At 37.2% G+C, this 19735-nt stretch overlaps 1 protein-coding gene across 3 annotated transcripts in view; it reads right to left on the bottom strand.

The window, feature by feature from the left end:
- Positions 1–745: 745 nt before the first annotated feature.
- Positions 746–19735, bottom strand: part of LOC6582089 (serine/threonine-protein kinase NLK) — an 86818-nt gene continuing 67828 nt past the window's right edge. For 2 of the 3 annotated variants that reach the window (XM_002007766.4, XM_044010338.1), the window contains exons 2-7: positions 15823–15952; positions 7030–7085; positions 4664–5255; positions 4379–4580; positions 4212–4305; positions 746–1199 (exon numbers count right to left, since the gene is read on the bottom strand). In XM_002007766.4, coding sequence (XP_002007802.3) covers positions 1145–1199; positions 4212–4305; positions 4379–4580; positions 4664–5255; positions 7030–7085; positions 15823–15952 — 1129 coding nt within the window. In that variant the 3' untranslated portion in view covers positions 746–1144. Of the gene's footprint in view, positions 1200–3664; positions 3707–4211; positions 4306–4378; positions 4581–4663; positions 5256–7029; positions 7086–15822; positions 15953–19735 lie in introns of those variants that run through there. The other variant, XM_044010337.1, reaches the window with a different exon arrangement.

Here is a 19735-nt window from a genome sequence, read left to right as displayed (position 1 = left end):
ACATTTAATACATAAATATATATATGTAGATTTGCATATATATATTTAGAGGGATTTTAAGAGCTTTCTCTATAGAGCCTTTTCTTCTTCTTCCTTTTCTACATATAGTTAGAAACCAGTTTCAAAATTGAAGCGCGAATATGTGGAAAATAAATAGTTCTTGATGTTGTTATGTTTTTTAATTAGTTTTTAGAAAATATTCATGTTTTCTTTGTTTTGTTTTTAGCTGCTACACATTTATATATATAGAGAGAGAGAGTTCTATAGTTTTTTTTATATAGTTATACACAGAAAAAAAGTTTGTGTGTGTGTGTGGTTGTGTGAGGTAAATTTGGCAAACAAATTTCTTGTTGTGTGTGAGAGTGTGTGTGTGTATATATATTTAATTTTTAGTACACATATATATATGTATATAATTTGTGTTTTGCACTAATTGCTAATTAATTTACATCGATTTTTTGTTTTTTGTTTTTCTTAAAGCGCTTAAAATCAAAAACAATTTGCATTTTGTTTATTAGACCAAAAAATGTTTGCTTTCCTTTTGTTGTTGTTTTTTTTTTTTTAATATTTAATTTTTAGTGTTTTGTCGTATTTTTTCTACCAATTTTGTCAAGCGCAACAAATTAATTTTTTGCTGCTTTTCATAATTTTTTTTTTCGCGTATTTTAATTTGTTTATAATGAATTTGTTTTTTATTTTTTCTCGAATTTGTTGTGTTTGTTGTTTGTGCCGCAAACAATTTCGATTGTTGTTTGCTTTGCTTTACTTTACTCTTGTTTCTTTCTTTCTTTATTTTTTTTTTTTTAGACTAGTTTCAGTTGAGTTACGTTACATTTTGTTTATTTGTTGTTTTAGTTTCGGTGGTGGAATGCTTTAACTTTGAAACAGACAGCGCTGAGCAAAACTGTTTTTTGGCGCTTTAAAATTGTAATCGTTGTTATCCATTTGCTGTCCCGAAGGCGTTGTAGCGGAGCTGCAAGTCGCACGGCTCCTTGTCCATATTTGATATAGCTATATATAGCATACACATACATGTGTACGCATGTATATAGCTAGCTATTGTTGTTCAAGTTGTTGCTGTTGTTGTTGTTGTTTGCTGAGTGTTGCTTTTGATATTTTAGGCAGCAATCGCCTCATTTTGCCGTCATTCCCATTGATGTGGCGAAGGCGGCAGCTCCGAAGGATGTGCCACAGTGGAGCTAATTTCGAAAATATTAAGGAAAAAAAAAAAAACAAGAAGACAAAATGCACAAATTAGTCAAGTCTCAGATCAGAAAAGTTGTCACTTCAAATACATTTAAATAGAGCGTAGAGCACATGCAGCAAACTACCCAAAAAACTAATACATACAACATAAAAAGCCAGAGTAAAAAACCCGCAGTGGAAGCACTATAAACAATAAACAATAAACAACAAACCAGCATAAACTAATCAAAATTATAAATAAATGAAGTACATGAAGGGAAATTATATAAATTCAGATAAACTACATTTAAATAGATTTCGAGTATACAACCAACAAAACAAAACATAATGAAATCAAGAATTAAATAATTTATATAATAAATGTATAGAATTTTATGTTAATTATTTAATTATTATTTTTTGAAGACTTGAAGTGAAAGCTTTTCAAGCGGTTTTATTCTACTTTTGCTTTGACCATTGTCACTGCTGCTCAACTGCACTGATTTATATATATATATATATACATATACATATATGTATATATATGTATATATATATACATACATTTCTAATTTTTCAATATGCATTTTGCTGTTTGTTGTTGCTGGCAGTGTATTAAATGTAGTTGTAAATGTTTTCTTGGCCAAATTCATGATGTAGAGTTAAGGGGGCCGGGTGGGGGGCGGTTGCTAGTGGGGGCTGTGATATAGACTCTCATATGGCTAATTGCAAAAATGTACAAGCTAACTGTGTGCGTGTGTTTTGCTCATGACTTTATTGGAGAAAGAAAACAAAGGAAAATATATAATTTCGGCATAGCCGAAGCTGGAATACTCTTGCAGTTAAATATGCTTTTCAGTTAGAATTCTACTCATTCTCAAGTTTAAGAGAGGTCTTCTAGGGAGCAGTTAGAATTTCTTCTGCATGCCAATTCCATCTATTGTAATGTGGTAGCTATATGATATGGTAGTGTTGTAATTTGAATGATTCTAATCAGCTATACCAAATTTCAACAGAGAAGCTTGAGAGGAAGCTTAGTTCGGATAGTTATTAATAAAGGATAGATAGTATAGACTTGGTTTATATAGAACTTATAGCAGTTGCTCCAAGTTTCAGCTGATAAGCTTCACAGGAAGCTGACGTCAGATAGATATAGATAGGTAGAAGGAAAAGACTTGCAAGAGATAATAAATATACAGTTGCTGTTATATTAAAGAGTTCTCTTTTAAGAGTTTTAGCTATGATTTATAGAGTTCTATTCAAGTTTTAACTGCAAGGATGGAATATTTAATTTTACATTTATATGATAATGGGCGTGTCTCTGTGTATATATATGTGTGTATTCGTGTGATTGATTAAAGTTTTGATATATTAAATGCTTTACACAGTATGCGAATATATATATATTTATATATATTTGGTTTATATGATATATGAGTTGCAACAAGGTAAATATAAATTGGCTATGGATAGAGAGATATATGTATATGGGATTTAGATTACATTTTATGCTTTGCAAGGTATTTTTGATATGCTTTGCTCGAAATGTCTATGAAAAGTGGTGCGTATTTTTGTAGTATTTTTTCAGGATTCCAAAATTTCTTGATTTTTTTTTAAAGCCAATTGTTTTCAATTATTTTGGATGATTTATTTTTTGTCGACCAATTTTTGCGTTTGACATTTGACGAGAGTTAGAAATTTGCCAGTTTTGGTATTTTTTTTTTTTTGTAAATAACATTTATGTACACAAATAACCCATTTAATAATAAATGTAATGAAAATGAAAAAATATATATATGAGTTAAGTCATATTTCACAACTTAGGAGTATTATAAATGATTTTATACACATTTGCATTAAACAAACAGAAAATAAAGTAGAAGATATATATTATAAAAAAAGGAAGAGAATATACATATGTATATTTATATATATATGGTGAACATAGGTATTAAATCATATTTATATAAATTATAGAAAAAAATTATAAATGATATATATTTTTTGTTTTGTTTTAGCAAATGTATTAGAGCAATAAATGTATTTGCTTGATCAACAGACCTAAAGATTCAAGAGTTGCTGCTGCCGAGGTACCCACAATAGTGTAGTAACGATATCGATATCGATATATATCGCTGCAATGCGATTCTTAGTATCTTGCTCGCTTTTTCGCCCGCTTTCTTGATCTTGCTTGCTTGTCTTTGTCTTTCTCTTTATTCTTGTTTGTTTTCTTTCTTTCTCTGGCGGCTTTGCTATTTTGTTTTTTCTTTTCTTTCTGTTTTGTGAGCTTCTGCTTGGATCTGCTTTCTGTGTATTTCTTTGACTTGATTGGATAATATTGGTACGCGCCTAGTATATATACTTGGTCTTTGTCTTGGTATTTAGCCTGCGCACCGGCGGCGGCGGCGGCAGCAGCGGCAACAGCAGCAGCAGCAGCGGCAGCGGCAGCAGCAGCGGCAGGAGCAGCAGTGCAAGTTGTGGTAGTAGTGGTAGTAGTAGTAGATATTCTCATTCTCATTGGCTTAACAACGCAAATATGTAAATTAAATTTGATAGAATTGATTCAATATTAATGTATATCGATATTGATGTATAATCGATATATTTGTATACAAAAAACGATAGAAAAAAAAGAAGAGAAAACAAAAATTAAAAATGTTTTAAAATATATATTATATTATATTCAAAGATAAATCAACAATAGATAGAGAGAGACAGAGATAGAGAGGGTGGAGTCGGAGATAGAAAGACTTAAAGCATTTGACGAAGTAAAATGAAAAAACAAAGTTTCCTTTTAAAAAGAGAGATATAGGGAGAGAGAGAGAGAGACAACAATGTGCGTGAAAGAGAGAATTTTATTTGTCAACTGAAAAGCAAATTACGAATACAATTTTTTGGAACAACAAAAAGAAAGAGAGAGAGATAGAGATAGATAGGTAAAGAAAGAGAGAGATAGAGAGTGGGTCGAGTTTGGTTGGGATTCGTACGCAACGTGCAGCGTGTTGTATGGCTGGATTGCAACTCACCTGGCAAAGCTCTTGAAGGCCGCACTCTGCGGATTAATGCAGAGCGGCACACGGCCCGTTTGCAGTTGCTCGGCAATGAATTTGTGCATCTCCTCTGTGAGAGGGGGAATTCCTCATTTATAAAATGCTCTTACAACTTTTCGTTCTCGTTCGTTTATTTGACTTACCCTTCACCTGCTGCACTGAGGTGAGCTTGCGCTCCCATAAATCATCGAAGGGCTGCCCGGCGGAGGGCTCAAAGTCCGCCGTATACTGACGCATTCCGGCTGAGGTAGTGAAACAGCATTTGCACATGCACGAATGATAGCGCAGACGGCCCTCATCCAGATACGGATGCGCCAGAGCATCTGTCACCGAAATGCGCTTGTCCTGTAAGAAGCGGAAGGAGGGGGAAAGAGAATCGTGTGTTACAGCCGAAAGATTTGAGTGTCACTTAAGCCAGTCTGCCTTACCGGATCAAAGACAAGCATCTGGCAGAGCAGATGCACCGCCTCGTGCGTGGCATGTGAGCTGAGCGTGTAGAGCACCGAGAACGATGGCGGCTTGGGCGCCCGCCGCAGCATGTGTGTGCGTGCGCCCTCGCACGCATGACGCATATCCTCCATGGTGGGCGTGCCCAGCAGCTCGGTGATGAGCTCCAGCTGCTGCACCGGATTCTGCGCCTGGAACAATATGCGCCGGCCCAGCAGCTCACCAAAGATGCAGCCCACCGACCACACATCCACAGCCGACGAATAGTGGCGAGCGCCCATGAGTATTTCGGGTGCCCGATAGTATTGTGTGACCACCTCCTGGGTCATGTGCTTGGCCTGGTCGGGCTCCTCGACGCGTGCCAGCCCAAAGTCGCATATCTTCAGCACACAATTGGAGTTGACCAACAGATTGCCCGGCTTGATGTCCCGATGCAGTATCCTGGCCGAGTGCAAATACTTCAGGCCACGCAGTATCTGATAGAGAAAGACCTTGATGTGGTCCGCCGACAGATGCTGCGGCGACACGATGATCTTGTGCAGATCCGATTGCAGCAGTTCAGTTATCACATAGCTAGAGTTAGGATAGTGTTTAGGAAATAACCAATTGCCATGTGGCAGCCGAATGCTGTTTGTCGCCCATTTTGGGCCACGCGCAAAAGTTTTTTGGGGCTTGTTTGTTAGCTTTAAACTTTTTCAATTAAGTAGTTGCACGCTCCAGCTTCAGCTTTCGCTTTAGCTTGGGCTTTGGCTTTCGCTCTGCCCACAACTTTGACGCGCTGAAAATAGATATTCTCGCCTTTTATTTTCACAGTTTGCCCTCAATCAGCAAATAAAACCTGTGACCCCAACGAAGGATGCGGTTTCAACTCAAGCTTTTTGGATTTGCCAAATTGTTAAGCTGCTGCGCTGAAGTAGGCGTGAGTGTCTGTGTGGGTGTGTGTAGGTGTAGTTGAAGGTGTGTGGGTGTGGGTGTGTATAGGTATGTGTGTTTATACGTGCGTGAGAGCAGGTGAAGGTTTTTGTTCTTGGCAAATATGTTTAATTTATAGAAAAGTCTCGTCATATCTTCTGATTGCTGTTTCAATGAGTTATTCTCAATTAAATCTCAAAGACAACTAACAATAACTTTTATCAATTTAGTATATAAACTAATACTATCATTTATATTTACTCATACTATCCTTTACATTACTTCATATACTAATACGTTTAAAGCATTGAAATTGAGCTGCCTCCTATGACTAGGTTGCCAGTATGTTGCCTCTCTCACACATATAACTGCTCCAGTGTCCAGCGAGCAGCTACCTTAAGCTCAGCATACATTATTCTGCTCTTCAACTAAATATCTTCTCTTTAAGTAAATCGCCTGCACATGATCTGGCTCTCAATTGCGTGCTACATTTGCATACAACTCATTTCCTATTCAATGATGATTTTCTCAGTATGTCAATAATCTCTTGAATTGCCTCTGCTCCACATAGACTTCGACAAGCAGGTAGCTTACACTCAGCTTAGCTTGTTCTTCTCCTTAGCATCTTTCGTTGAGGCTTCTCTCAATTTAAAACTACATTTGCTTACTTCCTATCTTCTCTTCAATTGGCTGCTCTATCTAGTATTTTCTCTGCTTGTCCGTAATCTCTTACGGCTTATGATTTATCTAATTTGTATCTTCATGGAATCTAAATACGTAGTTACTTAGGCATAGAAGTAGTCAGTGAAGAGTAAAAGTAATTTGGCATATAGCTCTGATTTATATAGCCCTGCGCTAACATATTTTCCCTCTAATCGACCCTGATTTTGATCTCTACCTACACTTGCTTACTTCATATGTAATATTTAAAGATCCTCTATTTAATAGTCTCTCTATTATGTTCTAAAATGTTTTCCCCATTCATGTGTGCCTATTAATAGTCTCTTAAGTCATATGCTACTTCTTTATTTCAATATTTGCTATAAGGATTCTCACTAAATTCGCCCTTTACTATTCCCAGCAGTTTCAAGTGCGCTTGAAAACTTTTCCAAGTTATTAATTTCACTTAAGTCTGACTCAAACTAATTTCATTTGCAATTACTCTATTCAGTTACATTTGAAATCTTCTCTTGCACTAAATACTTAATTGAATTGTACGATTCCCAAAAGTTTGCTATAAAACTCAATAAACTCTTACAAAATTTTCAAATTATCAAGAACTATTCATTTATGCTTAATAATTCTAAAAGACAACTCAAAGCTTTACTTAAATCAGACTAAAAGAAAATTCATTTCAGCTTTCAATTAGTGAAAAATCATTTTTAAAAACTATTTAATTTATAGTTTTTTCTATTGTTTGTTGTAAAAAGGATACATTTCCTGAAAGAAGTCCAAATGTGGTGGCTGTAAAATGTCCAAAGCTGACAGCACCTGCAATGAGAGAAAGAGAGAGAGAGGTATAGAATGAGAGAATTGTTATAGTCGTGTTTCGTTAATAAATCTTGACACACACACACATGCACACACAATGTTGTTAATATAGACGAGTGTGTTTATTGGTTGTGGCATTAGCCACATAAATCTTAAAACAATGCTGCAGCATTACACCTACAACAACAACAAAGATGCAACGACGCCCATTTGAGTGGCTGAGTGGCTCGATCTTGTGGCTAAGATCATAAATTATGCACTCCAATAAAATATAAATAAAAATCAAAAGCTCGCTGCTTGCAGCGCATCAAATGCACTAAATGGCGCATGTTAAGTGTCGCTGCCAGGCACTAAAATGCCACAAAGTTCAGCGGCAGCAACTGGCAGCGGCAGCAACTGGCAACAACTTGCAACGCTGACCCGTTGATGATGTTTAGCGGCAGATACAAGACACGCCACTGTCTGTCTGTGGCAGCTACGCTTCGGGGGAGTTCTGCCCGCCTGCCCGTCTGTCTGTCTGTCTGTCGGTCTGTCTGCCCATCCGATTGTCTGCAGCAAAGGCAACGGCTCTATAAGACAGAAAGGAATACAAAAAAAAAGAGCCAAACCAGCACAAAATAATAAATAAAAACGGGACGAACCGGCAAGAACTTGATGGACAGCAGCAGCACAACAAAGAGCAACCAGCAACAGCAACAACAACAACTAACAACCGACTTGGACAAGCGTCGACAGAGCCAAAGCCCTGAGCTGCGGCCCGCTCTGCCGTCGCTCTGCCGCTGTTCTGCCGCCGCTCTACCTTTCTGTGTGCAAGCCCGAGCTGCAGACAAGCGCTGATTTATTTAGCTTGCGGTCAAAATGATGAAGGAACTTGCCACAAAGCCCAAATGGCAGATCTAACGGGGTGAGGCAGCCAGAGGACGGGCAGAGGCGCATGTGTTGCAACAATGCTGTGCGTGTGTGTGTGTGAGTGTGTGTGCGACACTGCGTGGCTGAAAATCAATTTTCAATATCATTCAAGCAGCTCAAATCGCTCGCATTTCAAGAAAAGTGCCCAAAAAAAAAAATAGCATTCAACATGCGAAATTGTTGCGTGTGGCAACAACAACAACAATCTGAGCAACCCGACTAAAAACAATCTATATGTGTGCGCATATTTGTTGCACAACTCACACTCACACATTGTTGCCGCTGCTGTTCGACTGTCTTCCCCCAGCTGCCTGGATTTGTCTGTTGGCCACAAAAATTGTTGCAAAGTGCTTCAGCAGCAACAACAACAGCAACACAAAAAGTGCCGCCGCGTTGCTAAGCCGCCGACTTCGATGTTGTTTTTTTTTCTCTTTTTTTTTTAAGTGGCAACAATTTTTAGCCTTTTTGTTGTTGTTGCTGTTGTTGTTATTGTTGTTGTTGTTGTTGTGTTCATTTACAAAAGCTAAAGCTGTAGCTGCCGCTGGGTCTGGGTCTGTCGAGGGTTTCGCTGCGTCGTCATCGTCTTTGGCTTTGTTTTTTTGGCTCAGTTAAGTTCGTTTATAATATTTCGCGCTGCTTGCAACTTATAAACTGCATTTGTTGCGCTTGCGGTTTCACAAGCAACAACAACAACGACAGCAACAACAACAACAACAACAGCAACCAAAGAACAGCTTAAGGCACAAATGAAGGTAGCTGACACAAAGCCAAGCTTAAATACTTTGGCTTTAAAATGTACTCAAAATGCCTGAGGTGATGTAAGACAAAGAGTTTAGTTTAGAAGGAATACTGCGTTTTTTTTTATTATTTATATTTATATAATATAAATATTATTATATTTATATACGCTGAAATCCTTTTGCTTTAAGAACATTTCTTTATTATGAACTCAACATGTTTGCAACGATTCTTTGTCTTAAATTGCTTTACAGGGGGAATACCACTGCTGCATAGCATATATTATACATGGAAAGTACTATTTCAGTTATATCAGCCTTCTCTCATATTCCTAGAAAGTGGCTTAAAAACTTTAGCTTGGCCTGAGCTCGAAATATTTGAAGTGATTTTAAACAAAGACTTATAGAAAAGGCACTACCCTGATTACTACATAATTTACATATAAAACATATTACAATAACCTCTCTCCCTGCCTCCCTTCTCACTCTATAACCTTCTTAAGTTCTGCCCCCCTGTTTCGTGCAGTGCATCATGTCAGCCCTCGAGTAACGCTTTGCTTTCGCTGCCTTCCGCTTGCTTCGCACATAATTTGTTGCAAGTTGCCATTATTGTTGTTGTTGTTGTTGCATGTTGTGTGCATGTAGCTACCACTACCTGCCAGTGCACTCTTGCCCTCGCACGTGCAACGCCGCGTTGCAGCTAATTAACATTTTGCGCTGTGGCAATCAGCAACCAAATTTATGCAGTTCATATTGGCAGTTATTTTCTTTGTTTTTGTTTTTGTTTTTTTTTTCTGATTGCTGTCCTTGAAGCGCAGCAGCGCCTGTAGAAGAGATGCGAAAAAAAAACAAACACAAAGCAGCAAGTGATGATTACAAAGTTTTGATTTAGCAAGATTTCAGGATTTTTTAATCTCGCTTTGAACTGCCTTAAGTGGGTCAGATTTGATAGAATAACTTGGATTATTTATTTATTTTTTCGAGCATTTATTCAGCACTGTTTCAAAATAGTATTCAAATCATAAACCTCAACAATTCTGGAGTTGAAGAGCTTATCAAAAAGAGCTTCATTGGCTTCCTTCAGCCTTGTCCAAAAAAATTGCTTAAACATTTTTGCCCCATACTTATGAAACTCAAAATTCATGTTTTAATTTGTTAAATTTCATCAAAAACATTTGAATATCCTGCATTTGCGCACTCTCAATGCAACTTCAGCTCATGCAGAGGGCAAACAATTGCTCTAAAGCTAAACTAGGCGTGTAATAATAATAAACACAAACAGCAACAGCAACAACAACAGCAACATTTAACGAGCTGTGCAAACAACTTAGACAACAACTTTTGTTGAACTGCAACTATACGAGTTGCAAGTTGCTAGTTGCAAGTGGCAACAGCTGTGGCAGCACATTTCAAACAGAGAAAGAGAAAGAAGGGGAGAGAGAGAGAGAGAGAGAGCTGGGGAAGTTGAAGGAGAAGCATAAAAAAACTTGAAGTATGTTAAAGCTAACATAATCAAGAACAGCATCTCTGCTTCTAGCTCTTTGTTGTCTTCGTCATCTTCTGCTTCTTCTTGTTATTTTTCTTCCTCTGTTGGCCCCTTTTTAAACGATTTCAAGTGAATTTTCTTCAAGTCGCTCGCGTCTCTAAACAAAAGCAAAAGTGTTGTTTGCTAGCGACATTTTCATTCCAAGCCAAAATTCTAGCTAAATAATTGTTACAGCAGCTGCTGACATTTCCAGTTGTTGTAATTGTTGCTGTCGTTGTTGTTCTTGTTGCTGACTAATTAAAACGCCACAGATTTTTGTAAAACAATTTCATCAGCTGCTTTGCTTTGTGCCTGTTTCAACCTTGAGCCGAGTTGAAGCTGTGCTGTAAAGCTCTTCCAGCTAAAAAGATCTAGCGTGGGATTTGTGCCACAAAGTAAATTGTATGCTGTATATGTATTAGATATATATGTATTTGGTATATATAAACATATATCTATAAGGTTCAATTGATATTTCAATTGCAATTTGTGTAGCGCCTCGAAATGATAACAACAACAGAAATTTGCATGCAATTGATGCCAGGCATCAAAAACTTCAAGTCAAACTCAATCATTTGCAGCAGCTGCAACGGCGGTAGGGTGGGGGGTGTGGCAGGCATACACTTTATCGTCGCCGACGTCGTCGTCGTCGTCGTCTTCGGCTGCTGCATGTGAGAAATGCTTTTGAAATGTGCGCCACGTACGTTGCAAAATCTTTTATTGAAATTCGCAATTGAAATAAGCAACAATGCATAATGGGGCAAACATTTTGCAGCGATTTGTTAAAATGTATAAGGCACACAATCACTTACACACACACACACATATATATATAATGCACTGCAGAGCAAACACACAGACACACACACACATACATATATTTGGTATTCTGCGCCATATAATGCCAAAGCAATTGAGACGATTGCCAGTGCCTGCGCTGTCACTCAAAGAGCTGTTACTGTGTGTGTGTGTGTGTGTGCGTGTGTGTGTGTGTGTGTTGCCAGAGTTGGCAATTGGCAGGAAGCAAGCACAAAACTGAAAGGCAGGACTTATGCAGCCAAAAGAATCACAGCAACTTCTATGGAAAAGCGCAAAAGCAAAAGCAAAAGCGTGCAAATATTTATGTAGCATCTATAGAAAGAAAGGAAACCCATTAAAACTTAAACAAATTCTGGCCGAAACTAAGTTAGACAGGGCTTTAAGAATGCTAAAAAAGTTTGCCAATATATAGGAGCTATAGAAATTGATGTAAACACTTTGAGAATTCTAAGTAAAAGCAGATACAAATTTGTCAAGCATTTGATCTTAGTTAACATAAGTTTAACATAAAAGTTAATTTAATTTAAGTCAGAAAAATATAATAGAATGTAAATAAATAAATATACATATAATATAAGCTCAAACCATAACAAACTTTTTTTTTTCATTACAATATACTTTAATTTATCTCTAGCTAAATCTACTTCCATATGTAAAGAAAAGTCTCCATTTATTGAGCTCTCTTACATCTCTTATATATATATCAGCCCACATCGCAAATGGCTTTAACAGCAAGTCGCAGAGTCAGATGACGTATTCACCTATTGAATACAGCATTGTCGTCTCTAGCTTATTTCAGGTTGATTGCACTTGCTTTGGATATGCAACGCGTCGCAGCGTTGCATGCAGGAAATGAATATGGAATTGCCACAGGAAACCAACAATAGACACAGCACGAGACGCTCCTCTTTTATATTTCTTTTGCTACTATGTCTTCTCCTTCTCTCTGTCTCTTCTTTTCCATAAAGCACTTTGCATATTAAGACAACATTTGCATAGGTGTTGCCTGGTGTTGACATCTGTGTGGGCAGAGCGCGCTTCATTAGGGCAACTCTTCATCGAATCGAATGCATTGCATAAGTTTTGGACAAGCTAACTAAATTAACACAGTCTGACTTGAATATTACAATAATAATCAACTTTGCCTCGCTGCTCACCCACGTTCAATTCGTTTGCCTAATAGAGCAGCTCGAATTGCACAGTGTTGGTAAATGCTGAAAGTTGCAGTTGACATTTGCAGTCAAGGCAAAAATCATGTGTGTCAAATGAAACAAGTAAGAAGGCTCCAGTCGAGACTGCTCGACTGGGAGATACCCTGAACCCTCCAAGCTGATATTCTAATCATTCTGCACTTCTTCTATGCACACATACATACACATGCACTTATAAGCACGCGCTCTGCTAACTGCGCAGTAAGCAGCGGCTACGCTTGGGCTGCGCTGCAATGTGGGCAATATTATGATAATTTATTAGTTGAATAATTTCTCTTGTAGTAAAAGTATCTTTATGAAACTTTCAGAATGTGTTCATATAGTTAAAATGTGTGTACATTCCAAAGCACAAGTCTCTAGTACTTGAAATGCGTTTTTTACAAATTGGGGGCGAAGGGGGCGTGGTATCCAAAATCTGTAAATTACAAAATCTTTGTAACCATTAACTCTATATACAACGTAAATTTGAAGTCTCCTGGTTGAAAAGTGTTCAAATTAGGCTGAAAAAACAATGTCGATTTTTCGATTATTCTCGATAAAAATGTTATCGGATGAGTTATCGAAAAAATAAAGCAAACTCGTACTGCCTATGATATACACGAGTATACATGCCAAATTTCAGCTCTCTAGCTCTTATAACTTCTGAGATCCTTTTGCTCATACGGACGGACGGAGGGACGGACGGACAGACGGACAGGGCTATATCGACTCAGCTCGTCGTCCTGATCAAGAATATATATACTTTATGGGGTCTGCGATGATTCCTTCTGCCTGTTACATACTTTTCACAAAACCATTATACCCTGATTTCCCATTTTCAATGGGTTCAGGGTATAAAAATCTGAAAAAGTTGAGCGCGTTTTTAGACAAACTTCAATCTGACATTTTAGCCATGGCAAATGTCAATCAATTATGATTTAATAATTTTTGAAAGTGAAACTGAAAAGAATTTAAATATATGGGAGTCAGATATAAAAATGTTTTACTTTTAAGTTTGGGTAGTTCCTAAGATCCATTATTATAGCTTCTCTTAAGTGGTTCTAGAAAACTTGAGCCATTTTGTATCCGTGGAATCAATTTTAACTTCTTCTTGATCAAAGATTCCAAAAATAAATCTATATTAATCTTAATTTGAACATCTTATGTTCTTCGTATTTATACTAGAATCTATTCGTAGACAATATATAGGAAACGTTTGTTTCTTTACACATTAATCTATTCAAAATATAGGAAATACATGTTTCGTAATATTCTACTCTAGTCAATATATAGGAAGTATATATGTTGCCTTAGCTGCTAGAAAAAACATTTACCAAATTTCATGGCAGTAATTCTAAAGCTAGTTACCATAGCAAATAAATGTCTGTCTACTCAACAGCGCATACTTATTATCAGTATACTATATATACCTTATCTATACAAATATATCTGTCAGGCGTTACACATTTCGTGTCAAAACTGTATAGTTAGTTAAAATATATATATAAATATCGTATGCAAATAATAAAATCAGAGATCACTCAATGCACGTGCTCGAAACACAAGTGAGCTGAAATATGCAGATAAATAAATTAAAGCAAATCGCCGCAAAGTCACATAAAATTGGCCATAAAATCGCAGCACAATGCAGCTGTCGAGCTCTCAACGAGGCACCCTGCCCCGCCCCGTCTCTTACCTATTGCTCTTATCCCTCTTTTAGTTTAAAGTTTTTTCTTTTATTAATAATTCTAAATGTTATATGAACAATAATAATTCTTTTACATTTTACTGCCATTTGGCTTTGTGTGGCATGCCTCTCTCTCTCTCTTCCCCTCCCTCTCTTGCTCTGTTATGTTAACAAATTTGCATGCAACAAAATGTTTGTAGTCTCAACTTTTATTTTTCTGTTTTTCTTTACAATTTGTTGTGCATAAAATTTGTTTGTCATAAATTTTTTTGGGACCCGACAGCCTTTTGTAACTCACAAACTGGAAAACTGGCAGCAGTCAGAGAAGTGGGCATGGCCTGTTTGTGGGCGTCACTTAACAATATATGTACATAAATATGCAATTTGTTGTTGCTTATTTAAGCAGCAGCAGCAGCAACTGCAATGAATATGAATGAGTTAATTAATGCCATGATAAATGATTGATTTATAACTGTCTGACAAACAATAGCCAAAGCATATAGATCGAAATCGAATTTTGTATATTCCAGAGAACTTGCGAAACATGAAATATGACTGGCAAATTGAATGTGATTGAAGAGCTGCTTAAACATGATATATGAAGCTAAACTGTGTGTGTGTTAGGCCAGAGTTAGGCCTAAGTTGTTCAACAGAAAAAGTTAGCCACGGAATTTCATGAAGTGAGAGAGTTTAGAGTTCTCTAAATCTGGATAAATTTTGTCAAATTTTGACAAAATTGATTTAAATATAATAAAATATAATCAAATTAATAAATATATAAAATATAAATGAAAATAAAAACATAATAATTTTAATAATTATAATCTAAAAAAAAATGTATAATGACTTAAATATAACAAAATGTGAACTACTCATTTGTAAGAAAAAGATTATTATAAATAACAATTTCAAAATAATATTTTTTAATTTTTTGTATTTTAAGCTCATTTGCATTATTAATAATTCCTTTTTTTTTTAATAATTATATGTTTAATAAAGAAATACATTGTTTTGTATTTTAAGCGGATTTGTATTTCAATTTTATTATCTTTTTTTCTATTTAAAATAATTTATATTTAATAAACCTCGTTAGTCTGCCCACATATGTAGGTATATATTAATTTAAATATATTTATATATTTCGCTTGTTAAGCGAGTTCTCATAGTTATATCATTGCTACTCATCTGAAACGTTTAATTAATGACAATAATTACACAGCCAATAAACGACACTTGCTTGACAATCAAACAGACAGCAACAACAACAACAATAACAAGCAATATCCAACAATAATAACTTCAATTTTTGAGCTGAAGTTCAACTGGAAAGGCGGCAGTTAAAACGAATTTCTCGCCAACGAAGGCTTTCAGGGAAAAAATAATATAATTGTTAATAAATGCACACATAGCATGAGAGCAAAAGTCCAATGCGAATGCGCAACTAAGAGATACCCTGCAGACGAAGTCAGGCCTGCTGCCTGCTCGCTGCTGCTGTGACATGCACAGGCAGGCAGTCAGGCAATACCGCCTGCTCCTTGACATTACAGGCTATTATTGGCCAGCGGGCAGCCACTGCGTATACGCAATATTCCACACAGAGTGGGCGAGAGCATGCAAAAAAATAAAATAAAAATACAGAAAATATTTGCATTGTGTGCGCATAGTGGCAGTCGCCGCACCACAAATAATCGAATTGCTTTTTTTAATTAAATTTCGTGTCATAAACGCGAAGCGTAATTAAATGCAAGACAATTTTTTGTATTTTTCGTTCACTTCCCCTTTGTAATATCACAATGGATTTTAATATATATATATATATATATATGATTATAGTTGATAAAGGTATATATAAAGTTGTTCAAGTACTTACGTTTTCATGCTTGAAAAAGCAAAGCATTTTGAGCTCACGAAAAACACGCTTGGATGAGACCAGAGATTGGAACACATTCGGCAGCTTTTTCAGTGCGACGCGACGGCCATCGCGTGGATCTGTGACGGCCCTGTAAACCGATAGAAGTAGAGAGAAACAAAAATATAAGTTTGAGTTTGTACACTCTCTCTGTGAGAGATAAAAAAAAAAAAATAGATAGAGAAACCATTTATTGAGCTAAGTTTTGCCAGCCACAAAAAGCAGACACAGCAGAGAAAACGGGCAAGCGAAAAGAGAAGTGAGTCTAGGTAAATAACGGTGATATTTCATGTATTTGCGACCACTCAGGCGGCATTAGTGAAGCGACTGAGTGGTGGAGCGTAATGGGAACTAAACTTTGCATTAATATCGTCGAAACAATAGACCCCTCACAAAAAGCTGCGAGCTGCCAGGCCACTCGAGCGACAAACAAACAAGGCTACTCATACACACACACACACACACACACAAACTTACACCCTAACATATACATAAACAACAAATGTCGATTGTTTTTGTCTAGCAACAAATAAGAGGGGGGAGAGAGAGTTCACTGAACTTGGGTGAGAGGCCTATGAACGCCTAGAAGTATGCAGGCATTGCGGCTTCTTCCTACACTCTCTCTGTCTCTCTCTCTCTCTCTCTCACTATCTCTCTCGCTCTCTTAAATTGATGAACATTGCAAATTAGCAACGCTAAAAAGGTCAAACGACAGACGAGACACACACACTCTCTCTCTCTCTTTCGCTCTCGCCATCTAATTTGTGGCAAGTGCGTGTGCCGTGCAACGTGTTTGGCTGCCGCCGCTGCGGCGGCGTCTATTTGAGACAAAAACAACACGATGCTGGCTTTGCTTGGCTTGGCTTGGCTTTTAGCAGTCAGAGTTCTCTGGAGTTTTTATGATGCCATTGGCCATGGCCAAAAAGTGCGAATGTCTGGGCCAAAGAGCCAGGGCGACGACGTCTTTTGTCGCCGTCTGTCTGACTCACTCTGCAGTTATTTACACACACTCTCTCCCCCTCTCTCTCTGTCTATCTATCTATCTCCGTCTCTCTCTGGCCCACTCTCTCTTTGTCTATTGCAGCCGAAAAATATTTTTGTTATGATTATTCTAGTGCTTCTTCTTCCACTCTAAATATTTTTTTCTTCTTTCGGTTGCCTTGGCCAGCAAGTGAGAAATATTACGCAGCATCTTATTTTTACCAGACTTGTCAACCGTTTCCAAGCCTTCCTCTCCTATTCCCTCCCTCTCTTTATCTAGACTTATCCCTTGCTTTTTCCCTTGCTGTTTCATCTATGAAAAGTTGTTCGCCGTAAATCTTTGGAATCGTCGTTAAGCGTTGAAATTATGGCAGATTGCTGTAAATTGGATTGAATTGCTCAGCGTGCAGATGACTCATCACTTAGCTCCCATTCTCGCCCGACGCCTCCAGCGCACAGCACGTGCGTCTTTTTTCGCTAGTCTACATTTGGGCGCTTTGGCCCGGTCATTTGCATGTCTAATAGCCAAAACGGGCCCAACTGTCGGCCGCTTAATGATAATGAGTTGATTATACAAAGCGAAGCAACATTGTGTACGCTATATATAGGGTATTATGCTAAAATGTGCCCAGACAACGCTTAAGCATTCAAGTGCTTAAAGCAGCACCGTAATCACGTCTTAAGAAATTTATTTTGTAGCCTTCAATTTAAGTTTGAAAGCGGCTGAGTTGAAGAAGGTTGTGGGCTTTGTGATTGATGGATTATGTTCTGAAAATACTCCAGGAATGCCCCAAAAAATGAGAAAAAGCAAATAATTGAGGCTTTGAACTGTGATATAAAATGGGACTTAACTTTAAGTTACGAAGAAGTTTTTAATTTTCATGTTTAAGTTAAATGCATAGTTTATGAAGAGCAAAGAGTCAAATTTGAAGTAAACTAAGTTGAAGATAGGATTTTACTATCTGAAATACATATTTATAAGCAAATCTAGACTCCAAAATTTTGATTTAATATCAACTTATTGATAATAACATACCACAAAGTATTAGAATATCATTTATCAAATTTATGACATATAAAAGCATATACTGTTTATCTAAACTTAATATGGAGGTATGTACTAAATTCTATTTTTCTTCTTATCAATTCGCATTCAATATTCCCTCAAAAACTGCGCCATTTAGTGGTTGACTGTAAATGGGAAGACCTTGACGTCAAAGTCAAATCAAAAGAGGAAATCGAGCATCAACACACACACACACACAGTCGCATTTACGGCCGGCACATTAATATTTTATGGTCATCCATCAAATTGAAGAGAGAGAGAGAGAGAGGAAAACAAATCAAACATCGCTCGTCTGTTCCACTCTGTTCTGGTTTGTCTTCTATTATTATTTGTGGCAGCTTCAATTTACAAAAGGCAAGCGAGTCGCTGGCTTAATTTTCTTTTAAAGAAAATTCAGTTTCAAATTGGGTTAAATAAATTCTTTGGTTGCCTTCACTCTATGTGAAAAAAGAACACATAAGAAAAATTGTAGAAAAATCGTTGAAAAACTAAGACAAATAATGCTGATGTAGACAGTTGATAAAAGAGAGAGAGAGAGGGAAAGAGAGAGAGAGAGTGAGCTAGAGAATGCCGCTGCCTTCGTTGATGATGGATGACAAATGCAAGCACATTGCAGCACACACACACACACACACAGATAGAGACACATATGCCACACACACACACACACTCGCACAGCATGTGCTCGAGTTGTGTTTTCTATGGTTTTTGGCTTTATCCTGCGCTCTGCTCGCCGCTCAACGCCCTTCCTTATATTTTCTCTTGCTTTTCAATGGCAGTTAATGGAAAATCATTTATCATGTGCGTGTCGCAGTTGCTCTGCCGGCACTCGTATAGCCAGCAGCAGCAGCCAGTATCAACTTAAAGTGGATTCTTAAGAGTTGCAGTGAAACAAAAAGTGCCATAACTAAATGATAATTACCCAGGCAACAAGAGCAGAGACAATCGTCAGTCAGTCAGACGGACAGACAGACAGACTTACAGACAAAAGATGAAATCCTACACTGAAAGATTGTTGTGGTACTTTGCTTTGTTCGCAGCTGAAGGGGAACCGAAGGCCCTTTTTGGTTGTCGGCCTGTGCTGTGTAGACCCCGCTAGGCCTCTAGCTGTAGGGCTCATCAATTTGTGCTGGACAATTTGTGCACGCAATGTGAAAAGTGTAGCAAATCGTTGCTAGTCTTTAGATTGATTTCAGAAAATAAAGCAGGAGTGAGAGAGATGAGTGCTGGGCTAAAAGATACCCTGTAAACGTTTGTTATATACAGAACTAGATAGGCCAAGAGAGTGAGGGAATCGAGATGGATTTTCAGTGGGTTGTTCTGATTATATATATTATGTTATATGACTATGCTATATGGCTTTAAAGGTTATTTGTGTCTGTTTCGAAATGTCTGATATACCTAGGTATACCGCTCTCAGAGACTGTTAGACTGAGGATATTTAAGAAGTTCTTAGAGTAACTAGCTATGAAATCCCTTTAGATTGCTAAGAAAAAGTAGTCAATTTAGTATATAAGACTGTATAGAATTTAAAATTTATTTCCTTTAACATATCTCCTACACAAATTCATATACTAAATCCTATTTGTAATTAGCCTAATAGTATCCGACTTCACAGAGATTATAAAGCTATCAAGAGTAGGTCATATACATTCATATCCTATATCCCTATATTTATAGTTATATCTTAGCCCTGCAGCATACCCTATTCTCACACGTTTACAGGGTATGCACATAATAGTCATGTACGCTCTTGTTGCACACAATTGGAAATTACATTTTTTTCGGTCTCATTGGCGCACAGTTTTTTTTTCAGGTGGCTGCAAC

The sequence above is a fragment of the Drosophila mojavensis genome, unplaced genomic scaffold, assembly GCF_018153725.1.
Source record: "Drosophila mojavensis isolate 15081-1352.22 unplaced genomic scaffold, ASM1815372v1 contig_74, whole genome shotgun sequence".
Classification (NCBI taxonomy): domain Eukaryota; kingdom Metazoa; phylum Arthropoda; class Insecta; order Diptera; family Drosophilidae; genus Drosophila; species Drosophila mojavensis.
This window is presented reverse-complemented; position numbering and strand designations above follow the sequence as displayed.